The sequence below is a fragment of the Salmo trutta genome, chromosome 17 (genome assembly GCF_901001165.1).
Source record: "Salmo trutta chromosome 17, fSalTru1.1, whole genome shotgun sequence".
NCBI lineage: Eukaryota > Metazoa > Chordata > Actinopteri > Salmoniformes > Salmonidae > Salmo > Salmo trutta.
Window position 1 is genome coordinate 25916042 of NC_042973.1, and position 18013 is coordinate 25934054.

The 18013-nt window shown below is 42.8% G+C and overlaps 1 protein-coding gene across 2 annotated transcripts in view; it reads right to left on the reverse strand.

Moving 5' to 3' along the window:
- Nucleotides 1–4947: 4947 nt before the first annotated feature.
- The window catches only part of LOC115151946 (guanine nucleotide-binding protein G(o) subunit alpha), a 167742-nt gene continuing 154676 nt past the window's right edge, over nucleotides 4948–18013 (reverse strand). The window contains exons 7-8 of one of the 2 annotated variants that reach the window (XM_029696316.1): nucleotides 8064–8217; nucleotides 4948–7343 (exon numbers count right to left, since the gene is read on the reverse strand). In XM_029696316.1, coding sequence (XP_029552176.1) covers nucleotides 7156–7343; nucleotides 8064–8217 — 342 coding nt within the window. In that variant the 3' untranslated portion in view covers nucleotides 4948–7155. Of the gene's footprint in view, nucleotides 7344–8063; nucleotides 8218–12348; nucleotides 15174–15718; nucleotides 15873–18013 lie in introns of those variants that run through there. The other variant, XM_029696317.1, reaches the window with a different exon arrangement.

The window sequence follows — 18013 nt, forward strand, 5'->3', positions numbered from 1 at the left end:
AACTTCAGCTAACCCGGTCACGTCAAACATTGAACCTGGAATGATAGTACAGTAGCTGCATTTTCATTTGTTTGAGGTTTTTTTCTATTGGCATTTACGTGGATATGTCCATGATAATGACGCTGATGCGTGATTTCGACTAGCTCCGAAAAAGTTGTCTCGTCTGGGAACTGTTCACTCTATGTATAGTACTACAGACAGGCAGACAGCGAGGGTTATATTAACTAACCCCCGCTGTACCAAACTAAAAGCTAGGCTGGAAACAAGGGGAAATAATGTGCAAGTTCAGATAAATACAAGAGAAATAATCTCAGCAACATGAACATGATATTCTTATGGAGATGCAGTGATCATTTTCAGATGGAACTGTTTGCAGGCATCGGTGTCTGTGATGGCCAATACAGCACGGCTTGGAATGCTCCTCGTCCAATCAGCATCCAGGATCCAAACAACCAGTTATATAATTAAGGCCTGAGAGGCAATGTTGCCAACTCCTCAGTAAGGAAAGTAGCTATTGGCTGTCCTAAAAGTTGCTAGAAGTCGCTAAATGACGCCATCGCCTAATTTGCATAATTGGCCATGTGCATGTAATTGTGATGGACGCTGTAGGAGAGGAATAACGTCGTGGGAGAGACAAAAAGTGAGTAAAAAACACCCTAAATATGTTCAGAACTACAAATGAGCAAGCTACAGAGAGTGGCACACACAGCGAATAAGAACCAGATATTTGAGGCCATACTCCTCCTTCAGCCCTTTATGGACCCCATTGTTAATCCCGTCATAACAGAGGCATTGTCAGTCCCTATCCCCAGGAGTTTCTCTTTTTTAAGACACTTCTCGAGGAAAGCCACAACAGCATGGGCTATAGATTTGGCATCTCCTCCCTCCAACTCAACAAGCCCCAGAAATGTTGATACAATTGTCTGCTTGGTGTCACTAAAGTACCTTATCACAACCCCCAGGTACTTAGAAACACTTACATCCGTGGACTCATCGAGGAGGAGGCTGAAACGCTGGTCACCCACATCTGCAACCAGCTTTTCAGAAAGTATGGTGCTAGAACACCATTAATCATTTCTGTGCACTTTGTCCTGTGCATTTTGAAGTGGGTGGCAGCAGAGTCTGGGAAAGCAGCTCTACATGCTTCTCCAATGTGATCACATGCCAGCATGGAACAGTGTTCAGCGATAGCTAATGCCATGGTGGCCTCAGCCTTTTTTGCACAGTAAATTTTTTTAACCATAAATGGCAGCTTATTTTGGGTGGAACTGTTATAAGGCTTTGCCTTTTGAGTATGTTTTTGAGTTGTCATGTGTTTTTTTACATCACTAAGTTTGGCGTAGAAATCAGCCTTACAATACAGGCTTGTATCATCTCCAATAAACGACTTCAACCAGCCTTTGAATTCAGGGTTTTATTCCCACTCCTTTCTCTATTTTTGAGTGTACAGTTTAGACTGAGACATGATGAGCTAGCCAGCTAGATGTTTAGCTTATGTCACAGAGAGGCACACATACAGTGGACAAGGTGAGTAAGTGACTGAGGCTGTGTGAGTCAAATTCAGTGATTTATTTTTGTGCAGTGATTTATTTTAGACAAAGAACATTTTACATTTACATCCCGTCCTGAATGTATGCCAGGGTGGGATCAGCCAGCGGCGGCTTCCCGCATGCGCGATTCATTTTCAGTCTGGACGTGGAGGGGTGAACATCTCCTGCTCTGACTGCAGCTGGGAGGGACTGCTGCGCGAGGACTGGGCCGCTTGTGAGTGCTTTGGGACGGGGGTGGGGCCCACGGCAGCACCCGTTGCTCGTTGAGAAGAGTAACACGGAACCCAAACCGGCTGCGTGCGTGCACCATCTTGCGCTATTGTGCATACATTTATTTTGTCCCCCTACACCAAACGTTATCACGACATGCAGGTTAAAATATCAAAACAAACTCTGAACCAATGACTTTAATTTGGGGACAGGTTGAAAAGCATTAAACATGTATGGCAATTTAGCTAGTTAACTTGCACTTGCTAGCTATTTTGTCCTATTTAGCTAGCTTGCTGTTGCTAGCTAATTTGTCCTGGGATATAAACATTGAGTTGTTATTTTACCTGAAATGCACAAGGTCCTCTACTCCGTCAATTAATCAACACATAAAACGGCCAACCGAATCATTTCTAGTCATCTCTCCTCCTTCCAGGCTTTTTCATCTTTGAACTTATATGGTGATCGGCATCTAAACTTTCATAGTATTACCACGACGACCGGCAAAACATTTCGTCTTTCAATCACCGACATGGGTATAACCAATGAGGAGATGGCACGTGGGTACCTGCTTCTATAAACCAATGACGAGATGGGAGAGGCAGGACTTCCAGCGCGATCTGAGTCAGAAATAGAAAGGAGTTCTATTTTAGCCCTTGGCATCGCAGACGCTCGTTGGCGCGCGCGAGTAGTGTGGGTGCAATAATTGAATAACATGGATTTCTAAATTTATTTTGCGACACTCGCCCATGCGACGTGTCTGGTCTGGTCAGCATGTTGCAAGAAAGTCTCCAATAACACCAGAAAAAGTCGCTAGATTTGTTGCTTGTCGATTTTTTGAAAATGTGTCGCTAGAGGGGTCTGAATACTCGCTAAATATGGAGACAAAGTTGCTAAGTTGGCAACACTGCTGAGAGGGTGTGGTATATGGCCAATATACCTCGGCTAAGGGCTGTTCTTAAGCACGACGCATCGGAGTTGCAGGACTGATGGCGGGTTGACTTTTAAAAGATGCATCTCTCTTCTTGATCAATTAGACCTAACTGCAGTATAAAAATGGCAGAGAGCTCATATTGAGGATGACTACTGCTCTGGACTGATGTGTGGTGGGATTTTTTGCGCTGTAGCAGCAGCAGAGGCATCACCCAGGTGGGTGCTAAACGTTATTTGTGGAGGAGTATGAAGTCCAGGCTACAGAGAGACTGAGCTGAGGACGACATCAGGGCCAGCAAGCCAACTCCATCACCTGGCATCACAGGCTACAGAGGCAGAGGATAACATCAGCTCCAGCAAGCTAACTGTATCACCATCATCTGGCATCAACTGCATCACCTTTATCTGGCATCACTATCATCAAACCATCATCTAACAGTTTAGGAGCCTGAGATCACTGATCTAATGTTCCAGGAAGATTTTTGTGAAGTCAAGCGTTTAAAATGAACGGTCTTCTGGTAAAACGATGCAACTCAACACGCCCCTCTATTTAATCTATCACTCAATCAATCACCCTGTCAATCTCCATCCCCATTCACTTCCTATCTACCATCTCCCTCTTCTCAGCCACCATCATTTGCTCTCTCTCCATCTCTCTCTGTGCCATGGCTGAACCTACTGAACTTGCAGCCTCAGCAGTCTGCCCAATCAGAAGCTGAGCCCCATTTCTGGCATGTCTTTCTGGCTTCCACTAAATACTTATATTCTCAGATTTACCGTGCTGTTTGTTCTTTTGCCCATCCATGAATAAATGGCAGGATTGATACTAGAACGTTGATGTGCTTAAGGTTACCATGTGTGACCAGAGAACTCTGGGCTCATGGATAGTCTATGTGTTTTAGTTTCATGGATGGTGTGTGTGTGTGTGTGTGTGTGTGTGTGTGTGTGTGTGTGTGTGTGTGTGTGTGTGTGTGTGTGTGTGTGTGTGTGTGTGTGTGTGTGTGTGTGTGTGTGTGTGTGTGTGTGTGTGTGTGTGTGTGTGTGTGTGTGTGTGTGTGTGTGTGTGTGTGTGTGTGTGTGTGTGTGTGAGGGAGGGAGTCAGGGTAATGCATAGTGTGTGTAGCCTATGTGTGAGGTGTTGCTGCCCCCCTAGGCTGAACCTGCTCCCTCTACTCCCAGCCCAGCAGAGACATCAGCTGAACCTGCTCCCTCTACTCCCAGCCCAGCAGAGACATCAGCTGAACCTGCTCCCTCTACTCCCAGCCCAGCAGAGACATCAGCTGAACCTGCTCCCTCTACTCCCAGCCCAGCAGAGACATCAGCTGAACCTGCTCCCTCTACTCCCAGCCCAGCAGAGACATCAGCTGAACCTGCTCCCTCTACTCCCAGCCCAGCAGAGACATCAGCTGAACCTGCTCCCTTTACTCCCAGCCCAGCAGAGACATCAGCTGAACCTGCTCCCTCTACTCCCAGCCCAGCAGAGACATCAGCTGAACCTGCTCCCTTTACTCCCAGCCCAGCAGAGACATCAGCTGAACCTGCTCCCTCTACTCCCAGCCCAGCAGAGACATCAGCTGAACCTGCTCCCTTTACTCCCAGCCCAGCAGAGACATCAGCTGAACCTGCTCCCTCTACTCCCAGCCCAGCAGAGACATCAGCTGAACCTGCTCCCTTTACTCCCAGCCCAGCAGAGACATCAGCTGAACCTGCTCCCTCTACTCCCAGCCCAGCAGAGACATGAGCTGAACCTGCTCCCTTTACTCCCAGCCCAGCAGAGACATCAGCTGAACCTGCTCCCTCTACTCCCAGCCCAGCAGAGACATCAGCTGAACCTGCTCCCTTTACTCCCAGCCCAGCAGAGACATCAGCTGAACCTGCTCCCTCTACTCCCAGCCCAGCAGAGACATCAGCTAGCAGCAGGACATCCTCCCTGCAGGGTGCAGGAAGCAGGGGAATGGATGGCGTGGAAGTGATCATTTCATCCCCTCTCACCCTCCCTCCTCAGCCTACAAATATACTGCACTGAAGATGGGCCGCCATCACACACTCATTCTAACGTAAAATTCAGATCCAACCTAGTTTAACATTGTGGAATGATTGGTAGTTAGTTAATTTCCTACATTTCTACTTTCCTCCCTTGTTCAGTTTGACAAGGTTTTGTATATCTTATTAGCAGTTTATCAGTAGCCAGAAGGTATCAGGTCTGTGAAGAAAAGGTGGTACTTATGAGTGACAATAAGAATCAGAAGGCCCCAAGTTGTAGTCATGAAAACTGTGGGTTTTAATGTAAACACTACATTCGATTGGTATTCCAGCACGAACATCCCACATGAAAGAACAACCATTCACTAAAAAGGAGGGAGAAAAAAGCAGCACAGAAAAGCATTCACTGGGATAAAAAGAACGGATAATAAAAAAGGAGGGGAACAAAGGAAAAATAATGCCAAACTGGTATGCGTAATAATACACAGTATTCTAAAAAAAATTGAAATCAAGAAGGCAGATAGGTAGGAGAGATATATCTTTCCAAATCTTTGTGTGAAGTGAGAGCTGTGCTTTTCTATGAAGACCTGGAAAGTGTTTGAGTACAATTCCCCAAAAGTAAAAGAAAGAGCTTGAATCTGTACAGCCGTGTGGACATCCCACCCAGCAACGGGGCAGGATGTGCTCCAAAGTGGTTCTTCCAAAATAAAAATCAAATATATTATATAAGTCAGGCTAAGTAAAGACACTGTACTGCATGGAGAACAGGCAAAAATAATCAGTACAGTTCATAAGCATGGGTAAGTCAGTAAGAACAGCTCAAGAATTGATCACGGGAACCCTTGCAAACTGTTTTTTTTAAGGGGGAGAGAGAAAGAAATGTTCTGTAGCTACAAAGCACAAGAAATATACTTTAATAATAATACAGAATTATCATTGATATTGTAATTATTATCATTGTCCTTTTCACTATTGTTTTTATTGTCATAATCATACTTTTTTGTAGATTTTGTCTTGAATAATTCTACAATGTGAAGATCCCAAGGATCTACAGATTTCTACCAAGACACACAGCCCATTGACCCTTGACCTCAAATCTCCACATCACTGGTCAGCACGGCTGTTGGTTCGCGTCCCTAACTCCCTCCCTCCTCGGCCCTTCCCAGTCCATAAGATGGTTGTCTCTTTATGATGCTGTTGTCTTTAGATTTTTTTCTTCTTCAGTTTTTCAATTTTCTTTGACCTTTGTTTTGGATAAAAAATAAAAAATCTCAACATTTTCTATGTGAAGCATTTAACTGTCTCTTTATACAAAGGCTGAAGGGTCGGTCATGCTATCTGTGTCAGGAGGAGTGACGGGGACACCACTACCAAGCAAGTGGACTACCCAAAACAACCATGGGGGCGCTAGAAAAAGAATAAGGATGATAAAGTAGAGGAATAAAGCACAAGGTGTGTGGTGAGTACAAGGTGTGTGGTGAGTACAAGGTGTGTGGTGAGTACAAGGTGTGTGGTGAGTACAAGGTGTGTGGTGAGTACAAGGTGTGTGGTGAGTACAAGGTGTGTGGTGAGTGTGGGACAGACGATAAATAAATAAATGAATCAATGATAATAAAAAAGTAGAAGTTCCTTACATGATAGTGTTAATAGGAATTCATTACAGTAACAAAGTGTTCCTAGGACCATCTCCAAACCTGTCATTTTCAGGGGGTTGGCAGCTTTCAGATATCTGATTGGTTTAGAGGCTTGGGGTCACGTGCTGTGACTCACTGCTCCAAAATCCACACAGCCAATGGCAAAGGCCCACCGGAGTGACAGGAAGGGATTGGATAAAACAAAGAGAAAAGAACAAGCTTATAGGACGCATCAATCCTGGGTGCTTCTGTTCATCTCAACGATCAAATAGCTGAACAGAACTTCTAGGATTACCATGAAAACCAAGTCTGGTACATAAGAAAGTAAAGAGGACAGGGACACAAACACATCAGCTTGTTTCAACTGATCTTGACTGTGGTACTCATGACCATCATACCTGTCATAGCCATTGTTAGAGCAAGAAATGTTTTTTTAGCGTCATTACATCATTACTACAGTAACGTACTCAGGCAAACGTGTACAGGTCAGCCAATGGACTGATATTCATGTAATAAATATACATATGATAAACAAAAACATACAAAAATGACAAAAAGAAAGACATTATGTAAAATAAGTGAGGGTTGTTTTGTTAAAAACAAAAAGACACAGTTGGGAAGTGGAGAAAACCAACATTAAACAAGTTCTCAACTTTGTTCTAAAACTTTAAAAGCTGGGTTTCTATAAGAAATCAGTTCTGTTGGCAGCTCTTTGAAGTCAAACTAAAAACATTATATATATATTGATATATACGTATGCCTATTTTAAAACAATCATTATTATTATTTACCATGTTGCATTTTCAATTAGAATCATTTCCAGAGGTGAGGCGAGGGGCGGTCAGGGCTCAGTACAAGCCACAGCCTCGCAGGTTGTTGGCAATGATGATGTCAGTGACGGCGTCAAACACCACCTGGATGTTCCCTGTATCCGTGGCACACGTCAGGTGACAGTAGATCTCCTTATTGGGCGAGCGATTCTTGCTCTCAAATTGTGCTTGGATGTAGGCAGCAGCATCATCATAGGTGTTAGGACCTGTGCAGGGAGGCAGTGCAGAACGTGAAAGAGGGAAAAAAGAGGGAGGGAGGGAGGGAGGAGGAAAGATAGGACGGCGAGAAAGGCAACAGGGAAAGAGGAAAAACTTAGAACTGAAGAGAGCTTTTAGGGCCTAAACTAATTCCATTGAATACGTTTTATATTCTCCTATAAAAAGGATTAGGTCTATTAAAATCACATTCTGGTGTGGTAACCCATGTGACTTCAGTTAACATGAGGATACAGTCACAATGGCTTGGCTGTGCATGTCAGATGTGAAGGCAGAATAATGTGTCCCTGTGGGCAGCTCTCTAAAGCCGGGAAAGGAAATGGTATGGTATGGTGTCTGTCTGTCTGTCTGTCTGTCTGTCTGTCTGTCTGTCTGTCTGTCTGTCTGTCTGTCTGTCTGTCTGTCTGCCTGAGCGTACAGAGATGGGACAGCTCTCACTGGTCATCCCTTCTCCATGACTGCTCAAGTGTGGCTGTGATTTTATTCTCTCTCGGGCTATGGTTGACCATCTCCCTTTGTCAGAGAGAGGAGGGAGGAGAGATACTAAATACAGTATTTGTAATCCCCTCAGTTGTATGTACCACAATATCAACTCACTTCAACATCAGCATGTTCAAGACCTAAGTGGATTTTGCAGACTAAAAAGCAGGCTTTCAGCTAGCAAATATGTTTTGGCCAATTCTGACATTTACAAAGGTACAACATCTTACCTGTATACTCAGGGAAACAGATACTCAAGGCAGATTTCTTGATCTTTTCGGCAAACAGATCTTTCTTGTTGAGGAAGAGAATGATGGAAGTGTCAATGAAGAATTTGTTGTTACAGATGGAATCGAACAGCATAAGAGACTCGTGCATGCGATTCTGCAGTGGAGAGAAAAGGAGGATAGAAGCAGAGGGAGGAAGAAGAGAGAGCAAGGATGAGGAAGAGAGGGAGGGAGGAAGGGAGAGAGAAACAGAGAACGTGGAAAGGTTAGCCTCAGAGCAATAAAAACCAAGCAGGAATAGTTGAACCAAGCTTCATGACTTGAGGACAGTAAGCCGACAGTAGAGAGAGTGAGCATCGCAAAGCACCCGGACAGGATAGAGACTACTACGTAGGAGAAGAAAGGGTCTATCATGTGACTGAGTTGAACCAATCAGAATAATTGAGCTCTGCGATAAAGAACATGGAATAGTTAGAATCAGAATGAGGCATAATGAGAGGCAGCTGCTGCTTTGGTCAGTGGATGTGTGTCTGACAATGATCCTGTTGACAGACAGAGGGCAGGGGAGAGAAAGAGACCAGACGACTTATCCATTCACTGCCATTCCTATCAAGATTCATACAGAGAGAGATAAAGGAAAAGGATGGAGAGAAATAGTTAAATATGTTTCTGTAAGTGTGCATGGTGTGTTACTGAATGAGGCATTGTGTGTTAGTGTAAAGTGTGTGTTACTGAATGAGGCATTGTGTGTTAGTGTAAAGTGCGAGTTACTGAATGAGGCATTGTGTGTTAGTGTAAAGTGTGAGTTACTGAATGAGGCATTGTGTGTTAGTGTAAAGTGTGAGTTACTGAATGAGGCATTGTGTGTTAGTGTAAATTGTGTGTTACTGAATGAGGCATTGTGTGTTAGTGTAAATTGTGTGTTACTGAATGAGGCATTGTGTGTTAGTGTAAAGTGTGTGTTACTGAATGAGGCATTGTGTATTAGTGTAAATTGTGTGTTACTGCAAAGTGTGTGTTACTGCGTGAGTGTGCTGTGCAAAGGACAGTAGTTCAGTAGCATTCCCATTGGACAAGAGAAAACAGAGAGCGAGAGATAGTTTTTTTAAAATTATTTATTTCACTTCTGTTAATGATCTATTTCACTTGCTTTGGCAATGTAAACATACATTTCCCAAGCCAGACAGACAGACAGACAGACAGACAGACAGACAGACAGACAGACAGACAGACAGACAGACAGACAGACAGACAGACAGACAGAGAGAGAGAGAGAGAGAGAGAGAGAGAGAGAGAGAGAGAGACAGGAAGAGCAAAACATTCACTGCACAGTGCATACACAAACTTGATCAGAGCGAGCGAGCGAGCGAGAGGGGGAGGGATGGTCAGACACATAGTTTCATGTGGTGCTTTATTATTTCCTTCATATAAACACACCCTTCAATAAATAATCACAACAACGAAAGAAGCGAATGAGCAAACAATAATTACAGCAGTGAGACACAAACAACACCTACTAGAAAACAGGTACTTCAATCATACCATGACGTACTGTACTGTCAGCATCCTAGTGCTGCTTGTGGGTGGTGTAAATTGAATTTCTTCATGGGGGTTGTGGTAAGCTCCAGAGAATAGTTTCCAATATATTCCTCCCATGCTGATGCAGAGGCAGTCTTTGTGTAACACAAGGTGAAATGCATTCAGGGAAAGTCGAAGGAGGATTTAACAATTCTGCCTTTCAAAGTTATATTGTGCCGACTGTTTAATTATTTATGGCTGCAGTCAAAATACTGGTATGTTTTGCCTGCTGTGATAGGGAGCTCCTGTGTGTGTGTGTGTGTGTGTGTGTGTGTGTGTGTGTGTGTGTGTGTGTGTGTGTGTGTGTGTGTGTGTGTGTGAGGATTGGGACTCACAAACTGGGGACTCGGAGAGGCTGACACCCAATCAACTGTACTACAGCTATGTACAGTGGGGCAAAAAAGTATTTAGTCAGCCACCAATTGTGCAAGTTCTCCCACTTAAAAAGATGAGAGAGGCCTGTAATTTTCATCATAGGTACACGTCAACTATGACAGACAAAATGAGAAGAAAAATCCAGAAAATCACATTGTAGGATTTTTTATGAATTTATTTGCAAATTATGGTGGAAAATAAGTATTTGGTCACCTACAAACAAGCAAGATTTCTGTCTCTCACAGACCTGTAACTTCTTCTTTAAGAGGCTCCTCTGTCCTCCACTCGTTACCTGTATTAATGGCACCTGTTTGAACTTGTTATCAGTATAAAAGACACCTGTCCACAACCTCAAACAGTCACACTCAAAACTCCACTATGGCCAAGACCAAAGAGCTGTCAAAGGACACCAGAAACAAAATTGTAGACCTGCACCAGGCTGGGAAGACTGAATCTGCAATAGGTAAGCAGCTTGGTTTGAAGAAATCAACTGTGGGAGCAATTATTAGGAAATGGAAGACATACAAGACCACTGATAATCTCCCTCGATCTGGTGCTCCAAGTAAGATCTCACCCCGTGGGGTCAAAATTATCACAAGAACGGTGAGCAAAAATCCCAGAACCACACGGGGGGACCTAGTGAATGACCTGCAGAGAGCTGGGACCAAAGTAACAAAGCCTACCATCAGTAACACACTACGCCGCCAGGGACTCAAATCCTGCAGTGCCAGACGTGTCCCCCTGCTTAAGCCAGTACATGTCCAGGCCTGTCTGAAGTTTGCTAGAGAGCATTTGGATGATCCAGAAGAGGATTGGGAGAATGTCATATGGTCAGATGAAACCAAAATATAACTTTTTGGTAAAAACTCAACTCGTCGTGTTTGGAGGACAAAGAATGCTGAGTTGCATCCAAAGAACACCATACCTACTGTGAAGCATGGGGGTGGAAACATCATGCTTTGGGGCTGTTTTTCTGCAAAGAGACCAGGACGACTGATCCGTGTAAAGGAAAGAATGAATGGGGCCATGTATCATGAGATTTTGAGTGAAAACCTCCTTCCATCAGCAAGGGCATTGAAGATGAAACGTGGCTGGGTCTTTCAGCATGACAATGATCCCAAACACACCGCCCGGGCAACGAAGGAGTGGCTTCGTAAGAAGCATTTCAAGGTCCTGGAGAGGCCTAGCCAGTCTTCAGATCTCAACCCCATAGAAAATCTTTGGAGGGAGTTGAAAGTCCGTGTTGCCCAGCGACAGCCCCAAAACATCACTGCTCTAGAGGAGATCTGCATGGAGGAATGGGCCAAAATACCAGCAACAGTGTGTGAAAACCTTGTGAAGACTTACAGAAAACGTTTGACCTGTGTCATTGCCAACAAAGGGTATATAACAAAGTATTGAGAAACTTTTGTTATTGACCAAATACTTATTTTCCACCATAATTTGCAAATAAATTCATTAAAAATCCTACAATGTGATTTTCAGGATTTTTTTTCTTCTAATTTTGTCTGTCATAGTTGAAGTGTACCTATGATGAAAATTACAGGCCTCTCTCATCTTTTTAAGTGGGAGAACTTGCACAATTGGTGGCTGACTAAATACTTTTTTGCCCCACTGTACCTACAGTACATGAACCATCTCAGCCTTCACCAAGGCTAATCTCTATTATATCAGGGGACTCCACTACTGTACATGATATTCACTACTATTTCTCTCTCTCGGTACCCACTAGACCTGAGATCCAGTTTACTCAGGGCAACATATTGTACCTCCCATCTGTTTATCTCCAGCAGACAGACACACTTACGAATCTGTCTCTTTACCTTGGCCCTAAGACTCCATTATCCATCAGTCTCACTACTGTGGACATAAACTCTATTACCCAGCTTTCTCTCTGCCCTGGACATAGGCTTTATTTGCCATCAGTCAGGTTTAAGGCAAGGCTATAAGATGAGCAGAGAGACAGACTGTCTGGGTGGGTGCTCTGGGACTTACACATGCCCTCCAGAATCTGAATCTGATGGCTTCTGTCTTAGTTTAGTCTCTGGTAAAGAAGAGATTATATCTCCAGCTGGGAATCTGAGAGCTTGCTGACAGCGCAGCACGGACATGCTTCTTATCAATGAGTACGGTTACATCTACACAATAATTCCATTATCGTGGATAGTCAGATTCATATAATAGTTTGATTAAAACGTTTACATGCTTTGCAAGAAGAACGATTTCCCTAATAATCCTATTTACATGAACACATCTGAAATCAGGCTACCTGATGGCACTCTGATAAATGTAGAAAACCGCCAATCAAAATAAACGTTTTACCACAGCGACCATGTCATTTTTGGGAAACATATTTTATTCTGATCTCAGTCATAAAAAGTTTGCATATGAAAACTACTTCTAAGGCGCATACATTCAGTTGTTCCGCTCACTTCATTCACGGAAGAGGGAGGCTCTCGGCAGGTGCTAGAACATGCACAGATCAAATACACAGCTGGAGCGCCAATTAAGATGTTTACATGTCCTAATAATTGGAAAGATTGCTCAGAAAACCAGGTGTTTTAATCAGCATATGCCTACTTCGATTTTGACCTGACACCGATTAAGATAAGCAGAGTAAGGTGTTTACATGACTATTGCAAAATCTGCCTAGTGCCATAATCAGTTTGATATCTAATTATTACTGTGCATGTAAACATACTCAATGACTGTATATATGAATGGACAAATCATGTGACAAATCATGTGACACCATTAGTTAAGATGGCATCTCATGGAGATATAACATGCATAGTTTGAGCTACTCCAGGAAGTGACATTGCAGACTAGCTCAGTGCTGCCCCCTCTCACTGAGTAACTCAAGTAGAAGGTCGACCGGGGTACTGCAGGCTGCAATTAGCAACTAAATTATACTTAGAACTTGTTCTGTGTGCGATTGTAAAATAATCGGTTCAAGGACATACATCTGGTGTATTAGAAGCAATTATTGGTACCAAGATTGTCTTAAAAAATATATGTTTCTTTACATGAAGATTCACCACGAAGTACCACGGTCGGCCTTGAACCTTTGTGGCTTCAATGAGAGGGGCAGTCATTCTCCCCTGCCTCTTATTGTTCAGAAAATGTCAAATGTAGCACAGAATGAGAACTTGTCTGCTCATGAGAATTTAGAGTTCATGTCCTGTTGTGGAGAACTAACTGGCCTGAGGGTTGCCACAGCTTTTGCCTCCCGTGTCCTGTGCATCTACCGAAGCAACACACAGTATCTTACTGCAATGACATTTTAGTGTACAGCAGTACAGTCAACAAATCTTTTACAGAGCCCCTAGAATCACTGCAGTGACTAGAGTATCAGAGTCACCTGACACACGAGGCTGCACCTACCAGCTAAGGCAGGCGTGGTGCTGAGAACGATCATCATGGTAACATCTTCCCTACCCCCACTCAACCGGCACCTACATGGGTGTGATGCTGTGAGGCAGACAAATTAGTACTTTCTAAGAGATGGAGATTCCTACAGCCATGACAAGAAACGAGTACAGGTTTATGTACAGCTAAACGAGGAGGGTGGTATCAGACCACCCTCCGATTTAGGAAGCGGCATATTATTTGGCAAGAAACCAAGAAGTTTTGACCCTTCTTAGAGTGGTTTGGCATTATTTGGCAGAAGAACAGGGAGGGTGTTGTGACATTTGGTGTCCTCCCTGAGGGTCTGTGTAATGAGGAATGGAACAGCTGTTTCCTGGATAATTAATCCACAGATACCTAATCCTCTCTCTTACAGTATACCACAAACATATACTACCTTATCTGCTCTAACACACACATTAGAAACTTCCTGCTCCATAGCCTATTGACTCTCTCATTAAATATGGCATTGGCACCAGTAAGATAAAATAGCTACTGACATAGCCAAGACAATCCCCATAAGGTAAACAACTCCCAGTGCTTGACTGAGACTGCTGAGGCACCTAAACTGCAACAGGAAATTCTAGACTAAATATGACAGTTGAATATTTCTACATCTCTAACTATCAGCTCTAACTCAACTTCAGGCAGTGACTATGTTGATTGTCACTCCTACCAATTTGCATTATAAATGGTCTCCATTTCTTCAGTAAGGCCACTGCAGTGTACATTAAATATTTGGTTAACCTTACACATTTCAAACCCAAATCATTGAATCTCACAAAACTTGTAGTGACAACAGAAAAAAGCCTTCCAAGACTAAAATCTCAGAACCTACATGACATATAAGCAGAACAGAAGAAAAAAAATCCACCCAAAAATCCAAAAGTTCACATTATTTATACAGTACCATCTTCCATTAGCCGCTAACAAATCCCCAACTCATCAACTCCAACTTCAAAGTGTTTCACAAAACCGTCCAGACACAAATTCCTTTCATATCAGATGACTATTACTCAATAAGCAAAATGCCAAATTACAATAGATACTTTGTTGGTAAAGATGAGCAGTTTTCCTTGTAACCTGTAGATGATAGTTTGGTGGTGACCCAATGCTACTTACACACGGTTACACAACAGCAATAACTGCCTTAATGTTTTAGTAAAACAGCATATCTCCCGAAATAACCTACCGCTAACATGACTTTGCTACAAATGTATCAAATGCATGTCTATAATATCTGCATTCTTTCTTCGGAAATGTGATTCACCATGGATGTCCAGATTGTATTGAACAGTTTTGCAGGTGAGTGATTGTCAAAATGTATATTCTTTATGACACTAAACTAATTGTTCCAGTCAAGGATTCTCTCTCTTTCCTGTATTCACTTCTACTGATGATGTTCAATGCCTGAGGCATAAAATACAGCTGTCTCTCTTTATATAACGGAATTAAAATGTCTTAATATTTAACACATCTAAAAGGTGAATGAATTTGATATGTGGGTGAGGGAAAAGTGGAGGAGAAGGGTCAATCCAGGGGCACACTGGGTCTATCCTCTGGGTTAATACAGGCCACAACCACGCAGGTTGTTGGCGATGATGACGTCGGTGACCGCGTCAAACACAAACTGGATGTTGTTGGTGTCGGTGGCACAGGTGACGTGGGCATACACTTCCTTTTGGAGGGACTTGTTTCTGCTCTCGTACTGAGACTGAATGTGGGCCACTGCCTCTATGAAGGTGTCCGCGCCTGCAAAAAGTTTTGAAAGGGCAAGGGAAAGAGGAAATGGAGAAAATATATTTACAGGACCAGAGAGAGGCAGGATGTGGAAAGAAGGTGGGGTGAATAAAATAAAGGATAAATAGAAAGAGGAAAATAAAAGTGGAAGAAAAGCAGACAAAACAAAAGAAGGATATGAGGACAAGAAAAACTGAATGGATAAAAAAAATATATCGTTTTTTCAAATATTTCACACCTAATGTAAAACCTAATGTCTTTCTAAGTGGCTGGATTATCGTGTAACTGCGGAGGGAGGCATTGGTTTACACAGAGAGTAGAGCAGGCCAGACAGACTCCTTGGCTGCTCTGCACTATAAGCCCTAAGATGATAACATGGAGTCATGCCAGGTAAGGCATGAGTAACTGTTCTGATTCCGAATGCTAATCATCCCTCTTCAAGCCATTCCACACATTATTCCTCCCTCCCACACTAGCCCTTCTCCTATTTGCCCCTCCTGCTGCTACTACATCCCTCTCCTCTCCTAGCTCAGCAGCCTCCACTCTTCATCAATTACCTGTGTACTCCGAGAAGCAGATACTAAGGGGAGATTTCTTAATTTTCTGCTCGAATATGTCCTTCTTGTTGAGAAATAGAATGATGGAGGTGTCTGTGAACCATTTGTTGTTACAGATGCTGTCGAACAGCTTCATAGACTCATGCATGCGGTTCTGTGGGTAGAGAAAACAACATGTCAGTCAGTCTGCTGTGTGGCTCTCTTTCTAACTATGTCACACACACACACACACACACACACACACACACACACACACACAGATAAAATAAGAGAAGAATCAAGTGAAGACAGGAAACTACAAAGCAGAACAGAAACTAAACTGTAGATTCCCTTTCCAGGAGTTTCCTGTAAGAGCCCAGAACATTCTAAAATACAGTGTCTACATTATTTCATTATCATGTTCCTGTTTGCCACAGTGTCATGGTAATATGTTAAGTATGACAAGTACGCAGCATCCTGGGAGGTTAGCCAAGTTCATGCACAATGTTATTAGGTAGGTCGTTCCACGAAAATAGTGCCTTTTGTGTTCCTTTAATATTTTAAGTAGAAATTGTGCACCAATATTGAATTTTAAAAGCCTATATATATTAAATTAGGTGCCCTTTAAAATAGACCACGTGGAGAATTCAATAAATCTGTTTTTTTTATTTGAATAAAGGCTTGCTAAAGTGCCAAAATTCAACCTTTTCACGTCCTTCCATCAACCCTGTGTCACTTCTAAGATTTTAACCCACTTCATCCTAAAATAAGTCACCATCACCCTACTTATTGTGTTGCTTTGAAAAAGTAATTTCTAAAGATAATCATTATTTAATGTGATTAGTGATTATTTTACGTCTGTCCCTCATTTTAAGGCCAACCCTGTTACATGAACTGAACTCTCGTTTTACTATGGTGAAACTATTCCTTTTTAAATATATTATTTTAAAGAAACACTGAACATCTGATAGTTATATCATCGTTTAAAAGCAGGTGAGCTGGTTCTATTCTTTTTGGCCATTTTCTGGTGTTTTGTGGAGGAAAACTGTGCAGGTCGAGCATAACAAGTCATTCCTGTTACCCATAGATAGGCAGGATAGAACAGTTTTACAAATAAAACATGTTTGTGAAGCTTGCATTCAAGTAAATTAAGTGAAATCAAAAGTTTGTTTTGATCAAGTTACACTTCTCAAAAGACACCGAATTGGTGGAACGACCCAGATAGCCTAAGTCTAGGACAAACCCTGTATGCTTCTCTCTAGAACAGAGGTGGGAAGGCATGCAAATACATTTCTAGGTATTTTATGTTATTTCACCATGGCGTTTGCCTTTTTAAATGTTAATTCAGAGTTGAAAGCAGACACTCTCTCTGATGTGAGTGAATTGTTGCCTTGTTCTCAACCACAGTGGAAAAGACAGAGAACACAGTCATGACAGCTCCTTCACAGCCTATCACAATCCACTTAGAGCACCAGAGAGGGCTCGCACAGCCAATCAGATCAAGAGCAGAGGAAAGCCCTGAGAGAGCCAATCAGATTAAATAGAGTAGAGGAAATCACTGAAAGAGCCAATTACAGAACAATCCAAAAGAGTACATAAGTCAGAGACTGGAGTTCTTGTAGAGAATATAAGAGAAAGAAAGAGGAGAAGAGGAGATAAGAAAACTAATAACCGTAATTAAACATGTAACCGTAATTAAACATGTATCTCATGAAGTGAATCAGCATCTGATGAGTAAAACTTTGAGAACAAGGCAACACATACATAAAACAGTGTCATATATACATTTTTACAGACACTCTTATCCAGAGCAACCTACAGGAGCAATTAGAGTTAAGTGCCTTGCTCAAGGGCACATCCACAGATGCGTCACCTAGTCAGCTCAGGGATTCTAACCAGTGACCTTTCTGTTACTGGCCCAACGCTCTTAACAGTTAGGCTACCTGCCGCCCATATACATACAATCATATCCTCACAGTGAAAAATCCCAGGTAAACACACACACACATGCTGAACACACACACATAATCACATCACAACCAAAAGGAGTGCTGCTTTCAACTCTTTCCAGATGATTTTGGATTCTTTGTCCTTGTGAAAGGTTTCATACCTGTGCATGTGTTTGGTGGGAGGGTCCTCTGTGGAACCAGGTGGGTTTTTAGCATTTGCCGATTGGTTAGAGAAGACAGCCGATGGCGAGAGATGACAGGAGAGGAGCTGAGACGAGAAGATGTTGAAGGAGAGACAAGAGCTGTTGGGGGTTGGGGGAGCGCAGTGGAACAGAGATGGACATGCACGAGAGCCCAAATCAACTCA